At 50.1% G+C, this 15,197-nt stretch overlaps 1 protein-coding gene across 1 annotated transcript; it reads left to right on the top strand.

Annotated features, from left to right (window-relative positions):
* The first annotated feature begins 10,305 nt into the window (after positions 1 to 10,305).
* LOC125525081 (protein PLANT CADMIUM RESISTANCE 7-like) lies at positions 10,306 to 11,878 on the top strand. The gene is made up of 5 exons (XM_048690108.1): positions 10,306 to 10,395; positions 10,584 to 10,677; positions 10,773 to 10,932; positions 11,053 to 11,334; positions 11,485 to 11,878. The coding sequence occupies exons 2-5, from the start codon at positions 10,636 to 10,638 to the stop codon at positions 11,568 to 11,570; spliced, it is 570 nt and encodes a 189-aa protein (XP_048546065.1). The 5' UTR covers positions 10,306 to 10,395; positions 10,584 to 10,635; the 3' UTR covers positions 11,571 to 11,878.
* Positions 11,879 to 15,197: the final 3,319 nt, after the last annotated feature.

The following is a 15,197-nucleotide window of genomic DNA, read 5'->3' as shown; positions in this document are numbered from 1 at the left end:
GGTCTTTATATGACCTGGTAAGGTGATGTCATGCCTAGCACACCTGACCGGAGGACCTATTGTTATAGTTTCCTTTTGGCAAGGTTAGTCATTCTTCCGTGAGGAAATTGTAAGACTTATTCTATAAGTTGTTCCTGATGGATCCTTTTTGTCTCCAAAGTCTGATCTTCACCTGTTGACCATGTCAATGCTATCTCAAAGCATGTCTATGGTACTCCGATTTTCAACAGGAACATTTGAAGCCCAATGTTAAATGTTTCCTGCTGAATTATCCAAACACTGCTGTATGGGTAATGTCATGAAAATTCTCTCCCGTGCCTAAAGAGTTTTCTACATTATATCCTGTCATGGATATCATGCTCTACTTGTCTTTGGGAAGGATATACCTTTGAAATATGTGTTTAAACCCATTTTCCTTTCCTTTGTTCTGTTTAATCTGATAATCATATTTGCCTTTCCATTGGTTGGCTTAACGTGTCTTGTGATCTATATGATCTAAGCGGTAATATTCTCCTGCTTATGTAAACACCTCGGTGTACAATTCTGTCAGCAAGACCCTGTTACTATTGTTGATGACATTTCGGTAGCCACCGATGGACGAGAACCTTGCCTATTGGCCCGCCTCGTTCAACGAGCAGGAAAATGGTTCTCTTCATCCCTCGCCCTTGGTATCGATGTTGTTGTCGACATAGCTGACAGGCTATCCTCTGACATGCCTTGCTTACATGATCTTGCAAGACGTCACTACCCTTCCTACTTTAACCCACATGGTGGGCCCATAACCCACAGTTCCACAGGATCAAAACCTGACTCTCCTATACACCCCCTATTCCAAAAGTTATTCCTCGTGCGTGGCCTTGTATGTAATTCACGGACCACCGTCCTAGTGATCTATTCTGGTAACAGACGCAATACTCAATCTCGTTGCTCTGGACCCCTTTCGCGTGTTGTTTCAGACATCGAACGATTGCCTATCCGTTCGAAACTTCTCATGGTACCTTCGCACCTTACTCTTGATGTATTTTATATGTTCAACTCGAGAGATAATCTTATATTCATTCATAGGTTATCCCCAGATTATTTCCCTCATAAGCATTCTGTCGTAGCCAAGCTGCCCCTTACCTATTCGTAAGTACGTTGGAGTTCCCGAAGAAAAGGACGACTTCACCATGATGACCTGAAGCGGAGAAATGAAAACATCAATGTAATGGATCGACCATTTCGAGAAGAGCAAGCAAGACCGAGAAGACTCGTAAGAATTTCGTAACCAGATCTTTCCCCCTTACTCCCCTCTTAAATCTCGGGACGAGATTTCTTGTAGTGGAGGAGAATTGTGACACCCGGGTATTTGAGCTACAGTAAACTTCTGTTAATGATGCCATGTCACGATGGTTACTGTTGCTAATCTCGTGTTAGTTCGAAACCGATTCAAATTCAAATTCAAAATCGAGTCAATCGGTAAATTCTTCAAACGTTAAAACTAAAATGTTCAAAATGGGACAAATAAATCCTAAGTCCAAATGGTGGAGGAACCACATTTTAGTAAAAAGATTTAAAGCACTAAAATGATTTAAACAGTAGCTAAACAACTATTTAAACGACTTTGGTATTTTATAAAATACTAGACTATTTTTATCAGGGTAAAACTTTTTATAGTAGTGGATTGTTCTGAAAGATTATTTTAGGGGCTATACATATATTTGTCTAAAATTAAAATTAATGTGTAACTAAAATAAAAGAAAAAAAGAAAAATATGAAAAGGTAAAAAAAGGAAAGGAATAAAACAACCCTCCCCCACTGGGCCACTCGGCCCAGCTGCTAGCTAGGCCAAACCCCAGGCCGGCCCACCCCTTGCCTATTAACCCACTCCCCCCCGAAATCTAGCGGCCCCTCCCCACTTCCCCCACGATCCCCCCCCCCCACGACCTCTCCCACTCCCCATTCTGGATCGGGTTGGAGCACCCGATGCCCTGGTCGCCCGATGCCTCGGCACGTCCCCGCCGCCCTACCGCCGTCCTCCTCGCCTCCCCCTCTCCCGATCTGCGAGCTCCGACGCCGCGCTCGACCCGCCGTATGCCGCCGCCTTGTCCTCGATTCACCGCCGCCCGGAGCTCCACGGACATCGCCCGGAGCCCGCGCAGCCGCCCGAGGACCTCGTCGGACCTCCTCGCCGGTCGGCCTCCTCCACGACGCGTCTCCTCCATCATCCTCCTCGACCCCCGCTGCCTAACCCCTACTGCCCCAGTGAGCTCCCCCCTCTCCTCTCTCCCCTGCGCGCCCAGCCCCTCCCCCCGTGCTCAGCTCCGTCGCTCGCCGCTGCCCGTGGACGGCCGCAACCGGCCAACCCCGCGGCTCCCCGCTCACGTGTCTCGCTTCGGCGCCCCACCTTCGGCCTCCTTCCCGCCGCCGCACAAACCGCGCCTGACCCGCTTCCTGTCGCACGCCGTTGGCCTTCGGCCGTGCTCCCATGCATCCCTCGACGCCGCTGCCGTCGCTGCCTCCTGCTGCTTCTGCCGCCTCCCCGCACCGTCTGTCGTGATCCCGCCCCTGGCCTTATCTCCGGCCGCCGCGCCCACCTGCTGCTCTGCCTAGCCCCGCGCCCGTCCGTCCGCTGTTTGGCCGCATCGGCGGTCGTCCTCGTCGGCCCCTCCCGCGGCCTCTACCCGCCGACCAGCACCAGCCCCTCCTGCTATGGCCACGGCCATTCCCCTGGGCGTGCGTCCATGCGGGCTACGCTCGCACCCCAGGAGGCTTCGCCCGAACCCGCGCGCTCGTTAAAGCCCAGGGGCCTATGACAACGGGCCCCACGCCCACCTGTTTACAAAAAAATAAAATAAAAACAATTTATACTAATAAAAATAATTAATGAATTAGTTAAACAATAAATTATCTTAATTAATTAAGCTTAATTAGGGTGACCACCTAGTTTAGGTAACTAAACGGTTAGACTAGACTAAAACAGACAATGACACCTGGGCCTCACTACCCAGGTTTGACCAGTCAACAGATGACTAGTCAAGTGCTGACTGGACATTTGACTGGGTCAACCTAGTCCCCAGGCCCCAAATGCATTGACTATGGCTAGCCCTCAGTGGGTATAAAAGGTATATCCTGTTTTATTTCGAATTAATTTAAATAATTAATTAAATTTCAGAAATTAATAAAATCTTTAGAAAATTATAGAAAATTAACCGTAACACCGATGGAAAAACTTTGTACATGAAAGTTGCTCAGAACGACGAGACGAATCCGGAAGCGCGGCCCGTTCGTCCGCCCGCGCGCCCGCCACACATCCCTAGCATAGCGAACACACAACTTTCCCCTTCCGGTTCATCGGTCCGAAAACGCGAAACACTGGGGATATTTTCCCGGATGTTTTCCCCCTTCACCGGTACCACCTCGTACCGCGTTAGGGCACCTCTAACGCCGTTACTTGTCATGTTATGCATCACTATGCATATGCTTGCATTATATTTATTGTTTCTTCCCCCTCTTCTCTCGCTAGACACCGAGACCGACGCCGCTGCTACCCAGTACGACTACGGTGTTGACGACCCCTCTCTCTTGCCAAAGCAACCAGGCAAGCCCCCCCCCTTTGATCACCAGATATCACCTACTCTTCTCTATACTGCTTGCATTAGAGTAGTGTAGCATGTTGCTGCTTTCCGTTATTCCTATCCTGATGCATAGCCTATACTTGCTACTACTGTTGTTACCATTACCTGCTATCCTACTGCTTAGTATAGGATGCTAGTGTTCCATCAGTGGCCCTACACTCTTGTCCGTCTGCCATGCTATACTACTGGGCCGTGATCACTTCGGGTGGTGATCACGGGCATATACTATATGCTTTACACAGTTACATTACCTGTGGTACTGTTTGGAGTTGGGGGCTGAAGGGGCAGGTGGCTCCATCCCGGTAGAGGTGGGCCTGGGTTCCCGACGGCCCCCGACTGTTACTTTGAGGCGGAGCGACAGGGCAGGTTGAGACCACCTAGGAGAGAGGTGGGCCTGGCCCTGGTCGGCGTTCGCAGATACTTAACACGTTTAACGAGATCTTGGTATTTGATCTGAGTCTGGCTAGTGGCCTATACGCACTAACCATCTACGCGGGGACAGTTATGGGCACTCGACGTCGTGGTATCAGCCGAAGCCTTCGTGACGTCAGCAACGGAGCGGCGCGCGCTGGATTGGACTAGAACGCCTACTAGGCTAGGTCTGCTTCCGGCCGCCCACGCAACGTGCAGGTGTGCTAAGGGCGATGGGCCCAGACCCCTGGGCGCTTAGGTTTAGACCGGCGTGCTGACCTCTCTGTTGGTCTAGGTGGGGCTGCGACGTGTTGATCTTCCGAGGCCGGTCATGACCCACAAAAGTGTGTCCGGCCAAATGGGATCGAGCGTGTTGGGGTATGTGGGGCACCCCTGCAGGGAAGTTAATCTATTCGAATAGCCGTGATCTTCGGTAACAGACGACTTGGAGTACCTTGAACCTTATGACAACTAGAACCGGATTACTTAATAAAACACACCCTTCCAAGTGCCAGATAACACCGGTGCTCGCTTCTCTCACAGGGCGACGAGGGGAGGATCATCGGTTAGGGTTATGCTATGCGATGATACTTGGAGGACTTCAGTCTACTCTCTTCTACATGTTGCAAGACGAAGGCTGCCAGAAGCGTAGTCTTCGAAAGGACTAGCTATCCCCCTCTTATTCCGGCATTCTGCAGTTCAGTCCACATATGATACCCTTATTCCATTTGATACCCATGCATATGTAGTGTAGCTCCTTGCTTGCGAGTACTTTGGATGAGTACTCACGGTTGCTTTCTCCCCCTTTTCCCCCCTTTCCTTTCTTTCTGGTTGTCACAACCAGATGCTGGAGTCCAAGAGCCAGACGCCACCATCGACGACGACTCCTACTACACCGGAGGTGCCTACTACTATGTGCTGCCCGCTGACGACGACCAGGAGTAGTTAGGAGGATCCCAGGCAGGAGGCTTGCGCCTCCTTTGATTTGTATCCCAGTTTGTGCTAGCCTTCTTAAGGCAAACTTGTTTAACTTATGTCTGTACTCAGATATTGTTGCTTCCGCTGACTCGTCTATGATCGAGCTCTTGTATTCGAGCCCTCGAGGCCCCTGGCTTGTAATATGATGCTTGTATGACTTATTTTTTTTGTAGAGTTGTGTTGTGATATCTTCCCGTGAGTCCTTGATCTTGATCGTACACATTTGCGTGCATGATTAGTGTATGGTCAAATCAGGGGGCGTCACAGAAACTATCATCACATAGCCCTCTTCCAACAGCATTTCGGGCATCCAGATGAGCTCAAATAAAAATGATGCAATGAGATGAAATGATGTACTCGTCGAGACGAACATTGTGATATGCTACACGCATGAATCGGAGTAACGGTGATGAAGTTATGATGCGATGAAATATGCATAAAATTACTAGGGCTTAGAGAATTTCAACTTCGCAAAAGTCAACCCGGGATGGAGAGAAGCGGGACGATGCGGATCCGGATCGGGACGGGGTGTTTGGATCCGGGGATTGGTGGATCTGGTCCACCCGACCAGATCTGACCGGAGTAGAGGAAGACGCCGGCGAGGGACGGCCCGAGCTCCGGCGAGCTCGCGGCTCCGGCAAGGGTGAGGAACGGCGTCGGGAGAAGGAGAGGGCCGTCGTGCGGCAGAAGGTGGCGGCGCCGGCGAGAGCAGCTTGGGGCGGCGGAGGCACGCTGAGGAGCAGGGCGCCGGCGGCCTCTAGCTCCGGCGGGTGGCTGCGCCGGCGAAGGGCGGCGCCGGCGGGAAGGAGCCGCGGCCAGCGGAAGGCGCGGCGGGCGAACGGTGCCAGGCGGCGGCGCGGATCTGGGCCCGCGCGGGCCCGTGACGGGCTCCGCGGGCCGGCGACGGCAGTGGGACGGTGAAGGCCACGTGGCGAGACAGGATTGGACAGGGCGGCGGCTGGACGCGTCTGGCGCGGGGTCGGACATGTCCGGCGCGGCGAGGCGCAGAGGAAAATTCTAGGGTTTCGTCCGCGAAAATGGACGGGGTGCACATATTTATAGGTAGAGGGAGCTAGGAGAGTCCAAATGAGGTGCAGTTTTCGGCCACGCGATCGTGATCGAACGGTCTAGATGATGGAGGGGATTTAGGTGGGTTTTGGGCACTTTGGAGGGGTGTTGGGCTGCAACACACACGAGGCTTTTTCGGTCCCTCGGTTAATCGTTGGAGTATCAAACGAAGTCCAAATGGTACGAAACTTGACAGGCGGTCTACCGGTAATAAACCAAGGCCGCATGACAAGTCTCGGTCCAATCTGAAAACGTTTCACACCCGCACACGAAAAGAGGTAGAAAGGGGCACCGGAGGACATAGGAGCGCCGGAATGCAAAACGGACAACAGGGAAAATGCTCGGATGCATGAGACGAACACGTATGCAAATGCGATGCACATGATGACATGATATGAGATGCATGACATGCAAGCAATAACAAGGCAACAACATCGAATAACTGGAAGACACCTGGCACATCGGTCTCGGGGCGTTACAGCTACCGCTTAGTGATAAAGTAAAGCAATTACATGGCGATTGCATTTCATACAATAAAGCAACAACCATAAGGCTCCTGCCAGTTGCCGATAACTTTACAAAACATGATCATCTCATACAACAATTTATATCTCATCACATCACAACATGCCCTGCAGAACCAAGTTAGACGTCCTCTACTTTGTTGTTGCAAGTTTTACGTGGCTGCTACGGGCTTGTAGTAAGAACCGTTCTTACCTACGCATCAAAACCACAATGATTTTTCGTCAAGTGTGTTGTTTTAACCTTCAACAAGGACCGGCCGTAGTCAAACTCGATTCAACTAAAGTTGGAGAAACAGACACCCGCCAGCCACCTGTGTGCGGAGCACGTTGGTAGAACCAGTCTCATGAACGCGGTCGTGTAATGTCGGTCCGGGCCGCTTCATCCAACAATACCGCCGAATCAAAGTAAGACGTTGGTGGAAAGCAGTATGACTATTATCGCCCACAACTCTTTGTGTTCTACTCGTGCATATAACATCTACGCATAGACCTGGCTCGGATGCCACTGTTGGGGAATGTAGTAATTCAAAAAAAAATCCTACAAACACGCAAGATCTAACTAGGAGATGCATAGCAACGAGAGGGGAGAGTGTGTCCACGTAGCCTCGTAGGCCGAAAGCGGAAGCGTTTAGTAATGCGGTTGATGTAGTCGAACGTCTTCACAATCCAAGTACCGAACGTACGGTACCTCCGTGTTCAGCGCACGTTCAGCACGATGACGTCCCTTGAGCTCATGATCCAGTTGAGGACGAGGGAGAGTATCATCAGCACGACGGCGTGGCAATGGTGATGATGAAGTTACCGGCGCAGGGCTTCACCTAAGCACTAAGACGATATGACCGAGGTGTAAAACTCTGGAGGGGCACCACACACGGCTAAGAGATTGTCTGTTGTGCTTTGGGGTGCCCCTGCCCACGTATATAAAGGAGGGGGAGGAGGCCGGCCAAGGGGGGGCACGTGCCATAGGGGGAGTCCAACTAGGATTCCCAATCCTAGTTGGACCCCCTTCCTTTTCCAAGAGGGGGAGAAAGGGAAGGAGGAGGAGAGGGAGAAGGAAAGAGGTGGGCGCCGCCCCCTCCCTAGTCCAATTCGGACTTGCCATGGGGGGGCGCGGCCACCCCTTGCGGCCCTTCTCTCCTTTCCACTAAAGTCCATGAAGGCCCAATACTTCCCCGGGGGGTTCCGGTAACCTCCCGGTACTCCGAAAAATACCTGAATCACTTCGGAACCATTCCGGTGTCCGAATATAACCTTCCAATATATCGATCTTTACCTCTCGGCCATTTCGAGACTCCTTGTCATGTTCGTGATCTCATCCAGGACTCCGAACAAACTTCGGTCATCAAATCACATAACTCATAATACAAATCATCATTGAACGTTAAGCGTGCGGACCCTACGGGTTCAAGAACTATGTAGACATGATCGAGACACATCTCCGGTCAATAACCAATAGCGGAATCTGGATGCTCATATTGGCTCCTACATATTTTATGAAGATCTTTATCGTCAAACCGCATAACAACATACGTCATTCCCTTTGTCATCGGTATGTTACTTGCCCGAGAATCGATCGTCGGTATCATCATACCTAGTTCAATCTCGTTATGTGCAAGTCTCTTTACTCGTTCCGTAATGCATCATCTCGTAACTAACTCATTAGTCACATTGCTTGCAAGGCTTATAGTGATGTGCATTACCGAGAGGGCCCAGAGATACCTCTCCGATACATGGAGTGACAAATCCTAATCTTGATCTATGCCAACTCAATAAACACCATATGAGACACCTGTAGAGCATCTTTATAATCATCCAGTTACGTTGTGACGTTTGATAGCACACAAAGTGTTCCTCCAGTATTCGGGAGTTGCATAATATCATAGTTAGAGGAACATGTATAAGTCATGAAGAAAGCAATAGCAATAAAACTAAACGATCATAATGCTAAGCTAACAGATGGGTCTTGTCCATCACATCATTCTCTAATGATGTGACCCCGTTCATCAAATGGCAACACATGTCTATGGTTAGGAAACTTAACCATCTTTGATTAACGAGCTAATCAAGTAGAGGCATACTAGGGACACTCTGTTTGTCTATGTATTCACACATGTACTAAGTTTCCGGTTAATACAATTCTAGCATGAATAATAAACATTTATCGTAATATAAGGAAATATAAATAACAGCTTTATTATTGCCTCTAGGGCATATTTTCTTCAGCAAAAGGGCACAATATTTTGGCAACATGTACATTCCTGGTTTTGTGAACACAAGCACTACCCTTCCTACAATTTGGACGTGATCCATGACCGCAATGCAAAGTGGCTACTTCATTGGTGGTACACCATTTCAAACGTTGTCATGAAGCATTGGAGTGTGATTACACAAGGGGAAAGAATGTGGGCAACATGCGAGTCAATCATGGAGATCGTAAGTTTTGCTTCTTGTGTTGTCTACGTGTTGGTCAATTCATTGGTTCACTCAATATTGCAACTTCATGATCACATCATTTTATAGCGCGGACACGCTGTCATGATGTAGCAAAGGATGGAGGGCAAGCGCTTCACATTGACTCATTGTTGGATGGAGTTCGAGGGAGAATCCATCTTGATGAACAACATGTGTCAGTGAAGAAGTTCAAACTCGAGGACAGAAAACTTGATATGAAGGCTTTCGAGGAGTATGGTTGAATTTGGGATATAATGGATTTAAACTTGTTGAACATCCGACACTTCTATTAGGATTTAAATTTATGGTTGAATTGCTATCGATCGATGATGCAAAGTGAGGCTGCATGGCGGACATTGGTTTATTCTTTTTCTTTTGAAACCTTTATTTTGCATTTTATTTGAAACTCAAAAAAAAATACACAGCAGAGTCAGGCCGAAATCACTATTTTGACCCTTTCAGCAAACTTTGTCACAAAGTGAACTCGACATGAAGGTATTTCACGATCTAACCTTTTTAGAAACACCATAGCCCGCGGCGTTTCTGTCCAACATAGCAACGCCAAGGTAGCTAGCATTTCTATCCAACAAAGAAACGCCGACGTAGCTCGCGTTTCGGACCAGGTGAGAAACGCCATAGGCCTTGGCGTTTCTTCGCTAGCACCCAACCCACTCGCTGCCTCGTCAGGGTTTTCCTCCTCAGCTGCTAGAGACGCCGGGCCAGAAACGCCAAGGCTAGCGGCGTTTTCGGCCTTCTTAGAAACGCCAAGGTAAAAAACTACTCGGTAACCAGGGCCGCAACGCCAAGACATATGGCGTTTGTTTCTTGGTCAGAAACGCCAACGCCTATGGCGTTTCTTACATGATCCGAAACGCGAGCTATCTCGCGGCTTCTTTGTTGGACAGAAGCGCTAGCTACCTTGACATTGCTATGTTGGGCAGAAACACCGCGGGCTATGACGTTGCTAAAAAAGATCAGATCGTGAAATACTTTCATATCAAGTTCATTTTGTGACAAAGTTTATTAAAAGGGCCAGAATAGTGAAAAAGTCCGCAGAGTCAAGCCCCTACTCTGTCGGGACGCCTCAGGTGGCATGCATGCGAGGCGCCTGAGGTGAATGGCACCCCACCCACATGGCGTGCCCGGCCCGTGAGTGACATGACGACGTGCACGGGCCGGCCCCGCGCGCGTAGACCTCAGGACAACGCGTGCCGCTCCCGGTCTTTTACTTAAGAGCCAGATGCGTAGCGCTGATCGACCAATATGTGCTTGGAGTAGTTTCTTTGGCGGCCGTTGAGGAGAGGCGGCGAGACGACTCGCCGGCGCCGGCTGGCTGGATCGTTTAGGTATTGTGCCTCGTGGCTTCGTGCAAGCATTGGGTTCATTGGCTCGGCCGCCGGCCGGCATTAGGGGCCATGGATGCATGTTTTTTTGCATTACGAGTGTAGTCCGGGACTCCGGGTTCAATCATGCCAAAGCTACTCCATTTATATGGAACTATACGTGTTAACTCCTAGGTTATTCTTGCATGCAGTTGGAGCAAATCTGAATCGGCCGGCTTGCGACTCCCTCCATCGACCAAGAAGATGAGTTTCGGAGTCGATGCTTCGCAGGACCTGCAACTGCCCGTGAGTAACCCCTAGCCGCGCACATTGTTTGGTTATATAAGACGGTATAAGAGTTAGCAGCTTATATGTACGTACGTACGTGCTGGTACGTTCAGGCTAGTGGTAGCGGAACCGACGCGAGCACCCTGAGCGCACAAGGCGGCGACGGCCACGACACCACCAGAGTGGTCATCAAGCAGAGCGTGGCGGCCGTGCCGGTCCGGCAGAGGTGGCAGACCGGCCTGTTCGACTGCGAAGACGACGGCTGCGACGCATGTACGTCCTCCGATGTGAAACTAATACTAGCTCTTGTATTAGTTTACAGAGGAAGTACGTACTACTCAGTATGTAATGCTCGAATGCCCTTACATACCCTACGCACGCACATGCATGCAGTTTGCTGGAGCGCCTGGTTCCCCTGCGCGGCGTTCGCCTGCATCGCCGACATCGTCGACCAGGGCTCGGAGGGCCGGTGCGTGCACTTCACCTGCTACCTCGGCGCGGCCTACTTCGGACTGTGGTGGGTGTACGCGGGGTGGTACCGGCGCAAGCTGCGGGAGAAGTACGACCTGCCGGAGACGCCGCTGCCGGACTGCCTCACCCACCTGCTCTGCCACTGGTGCGCCCTCGCCCAGGAGTACAGGGAGCTCACCGGGCGGGGATTCGACGTCGACCAGGGTACGCACGCGCGCGCGCATCATGCCAACCTACATTAGTAGGAGTAGCAAGTACTCCGTAGAACATCCATTTTCAAGACAAATAATTTTAAACGAAGGGAGTAAGTCATTGAGGAATATCTATAACTGCTTTTGTTTTGCGTGCGTGCAGGCTGGGAGGGCCGGCCGCGGCCGGCGACTGCACCGGCGGCGACCGCCGTGCCCCGGGTCCAGGTGCCGATGACCAGGCGGCTATGAGCGATCGATCTAGCGCAGCGTGGGGCCGTCGAACGAGCTAACCAGCACGGTTAACTCCGGTCTCCCAGCTTAGTGAAGTACCCCGCTGCCTTAATAATAACCCAGCGTGGCCGTGCGCGTGTGTGCGCAGCTTTTGGTTTGCTCTGTCTGGTATCTTCGCTAGTGGCGCGTAGTACTGCGTGATGTGGCGATTTGTACTTGGGCTGCAATGCCTGTCACTTAATTATGCGTGGTTAGTGTACCCATAATGAGAACGCAGTTTCCCTGTTCCGTCCGTGTCACGGACAGTATATTTTTTTTCTATGGGAACCGGGGTTTACGGTGGCCATTCTCAGTAACAAACGGAACGGCATCATCATATTAATTTTGTTGGACGTTGCTACACAGCGCCCACGAGCTATGCGAGCGGATCTCATGGCCGGCACTTAAGGAAAGTGTCCCTGTCGGTTCCCCACCCCACTTGCTAAAAAGGGCAAGTTCAATTTCCCCTCTTGTTGTCACGTCCTGACAACCCAGCCATCCTTTCCCTCCACCCACCACCAGAAAACCCAACGGCCACCAGCCCAGATCCCCCGTGCAACTCCTCCTTCCCCCAGCCACCGCCAGACGTCATGGCGTAGCGTTGGGGAGCTCTCCTCCAACAGCGAAAAAACATATTAAAAATAGGGGCGAAAACAACAAAGCAAAAAATCATGGGAAAAAAATTCTGAAAACGCAATTGTGTCTGCAACTCTTCTTGCTGATCAGGCAAAAATTCTGGTGAATTGTGGGCAAAAATATTGGCAGAGTTGGGCAAGTTTCTCCCATTGAAACAACAAAGGGTAAAAGGTTGTTCCAATTATTTTGGCCATGAACTTCTTTTAGTTCTAGAACTAGTGTATTTCCCACTCTGTACCTTCCTCCCTAATCTTCTAGTTACAAAAATTGCCCCCTGTACCAAAGTGTTTGCAGAACATGACTTCGATCTTGTCCAATGCTCTTGCATCCCCGTACCCTGTAGAAATGGATGCTAGATAAAAGTTGCTAAATCTTGAATTGTATATATCTTCTCTATTGTCTTGCACCTTGCTTCTGCTAAAAAGAAAAGAAAAGAAGCAGAGTTATTTGTGTTAGTAATCTGTGTATAGTAAAAACTAGTCAATAATTTATTTGTAGTTGCTTGCAAAAAAAACTTGTAGTAAATTCTAGTTGCTTACAAGAACAACAAGTAGCCAGGCGAATAAAGCCTGGAAACTACTAGTAGAAAAAATTCCTGCAACCCTGTAAAGGCTGCTCACTGAGTTTGGTGTGCTTTTGGTGATTAGTGGAACCTTGTAAAGCAACTACACCTTAGGTACAAGCCTTTCAAGTTGAGGATGTGCTTCCTCAAACCAGTTATAGCAACAAAAGAGTAAAATATGATTCTCATACAATGTAGAAATCACGGTACTTGTGATGCGGAAACCTCTCCAGGCAATTCACAATGAAATTGTATGAATCATGAGGTTCTGTAGTAGGTGGACAAACAGTATAACAGAATGACAACCTCTTTAGTCTTTGCCCATATGAACACTTTACACTATCTACATACTCCACTTATTTACTAGGATGCCAATGGCAAGGTTAAAAGTGGAGGCAACAGCATTTCGAAGGATTTTTCTTGGAAATTAAATCCACCATAGTGCTGACAGCCTTCCATGCTGATGTAAAAAGAAAAAAGCCTTCTACGTCTTTAATAAAGCCTGTCGCGGCACTGTGGAGAACCACAAAAATGGCATTATTTGACTTTTACTTCGCCATTCATGTCACAAACAAGATTTATTTTGCAATTATAGTCATAAGTCGGCTCCTGTAGTGGTGGAATATTCTCAGCAGCAAAAAATGATTGTAGACTATATATTCTCAGCCATGGGTAGGCGAGCTGGTTTTACCGGCTTAGGTCGATTTCTGATGGGTGTGGAGGTGCGTGTGGGCGAGTAGGTCACCAGGTTAGGCGACCTAGCACACCGTGGGTAGGCAATTTGGTATTGCCAGCTTAGGCGATTTTCGATGGGTGTGGGGTTCCCGTGTGGGCAAGTAGGTCGCCCGGTTAGGCGACCTAGCACGCCGTGGGTAGGCGGGATGGTATTGCTGGCGTAGGCGACTTTTCGATGAGTGTGGGGGTCCCGTGTGGGCGAGTAGGTCGCCTGGTTAGGCAACCTAGCACGCCGTGGGTAGGCGAGTTGGTATTGGCGGCTTAGGCGATTTCCGATGGGTGTGGGGATCGCGTGTGGGAGACTAGGTCGACTGGTTAGGCGACCTAGCACCCGGGGGTAGGCGAGTTGTTATTGCCGGCTTAGGTGGTTTCTGATGGGTGTGGGGGTACGTGTGGGCGACTAGGTAGACTGGTTAGGCGACCTAGCACGCCAAGGGTAGGCGAGTTGGTATTGCCAGTTTAGGTCGATTTTCAATGGGTATGGAGGTGCGTGTAGGCGAGTAGGACGCCAGGTTAGGCGACCTAGCACGCCAAGGATAGGCGAGTTGGTATTGCCGGCTTAGGTTGATTTTTGATGGGTGCGGGGGTGCGTGTGGGCGAGTAGGACGCCGGGTTAGACGACCTAGCACGCCGCGAGTAGGCGAGTGTTGGGGAACATAGTAATTTCAAAAAAAATTCCTACGCACACGCAAGGATCATGGTGATGTATAGCAACGAGAGGAGAGAGTGTTGTCTACGTACCCTCATAGACCGTAAGCAGAATCATTTATCAATGCGGTTGATGTAGTCGTACACCTTCACGATCCGTCTCGATCAAGTACCGAACTTACGGCACCTCCGCGTTCAGCACAAGTTCAGCTCGATGACGTCCTCACCTTCTCGATCCAGCAAGAGGGGCGAGGTAGTAGATGTGTTCCGGCAGCACGACTGCGTGGTGACGGTGTTGGTGAAGAACAATCTCCGCAGGGCTTCGCCTAAGCACTATGAAAACTATGACGGGGGATAAACTAAAGGGGACGGGGTTGCCGGCACACGGCTTGGTGTTTCTTGATGTGTCTTGGGTGCTAGCCCTACCCCTCTATTTATATGTTGAGCCTTGGGGTCGAAACTTGGAGTAAAAGCCTCCACAAAGTCGGTTTTACCCGAAAGGCAAGAGTCCTTCTCGGACTCCAGGGCCAGACGCCAGGGTTCCCGGCGTCTGGACCCAGACGCCAGGGACCCTGGCGTCTGGCCCCTAGACTCCGCAAAACTTCTTTTTGCGCTTTCCAAAAACCTTGTGGGCTTTCCCTTTTGGCCCAAATGAAGTGTTCCCGTACACAAACATTTTGCGAAACATCCGGAACCCCTTCCGGTGAATTCTGGAACCCTTCCGGAGACCAAACACTATTATCCCATATATCAAACTTTATCTCCGGACCATTCCGGAGTTCCTCGTCATGTCCGTGATCTTATCCAGAACTCCAAATAACATTCGGTTACCAACATACATAACTCATAAATACTATATCGTCAATGAACGGTTAACCGTGCGGACCCTACGAGTTCGAGAACTATGTAGACATGACCGAGACACTTCTCTGGTCAATAACCAATAGCGGAACCTGGATGCCCATATTGGCTCCTACATATTCTACGAAGATCTTTATCGGTCGAACCACATAACAACATACGTT

Source organism: Triticum urartu, chromosome 7, assembly GCF_003073215.2.
Source record: "Triticum urartu cultivar G1812 chromosome 7, Tu2.1, whole genome shotgun sequence".
In the NCBI taxonomy this organism is placed as follows: Eukaryota; Viridiplantae; Streptophyta; class Magnoliopsida; order Poales; family Poaceae; genus Triticum; species Triticum urartu.
This window is presented reverse-complemented; position numbering and strand designations above follow the sequence as displayed.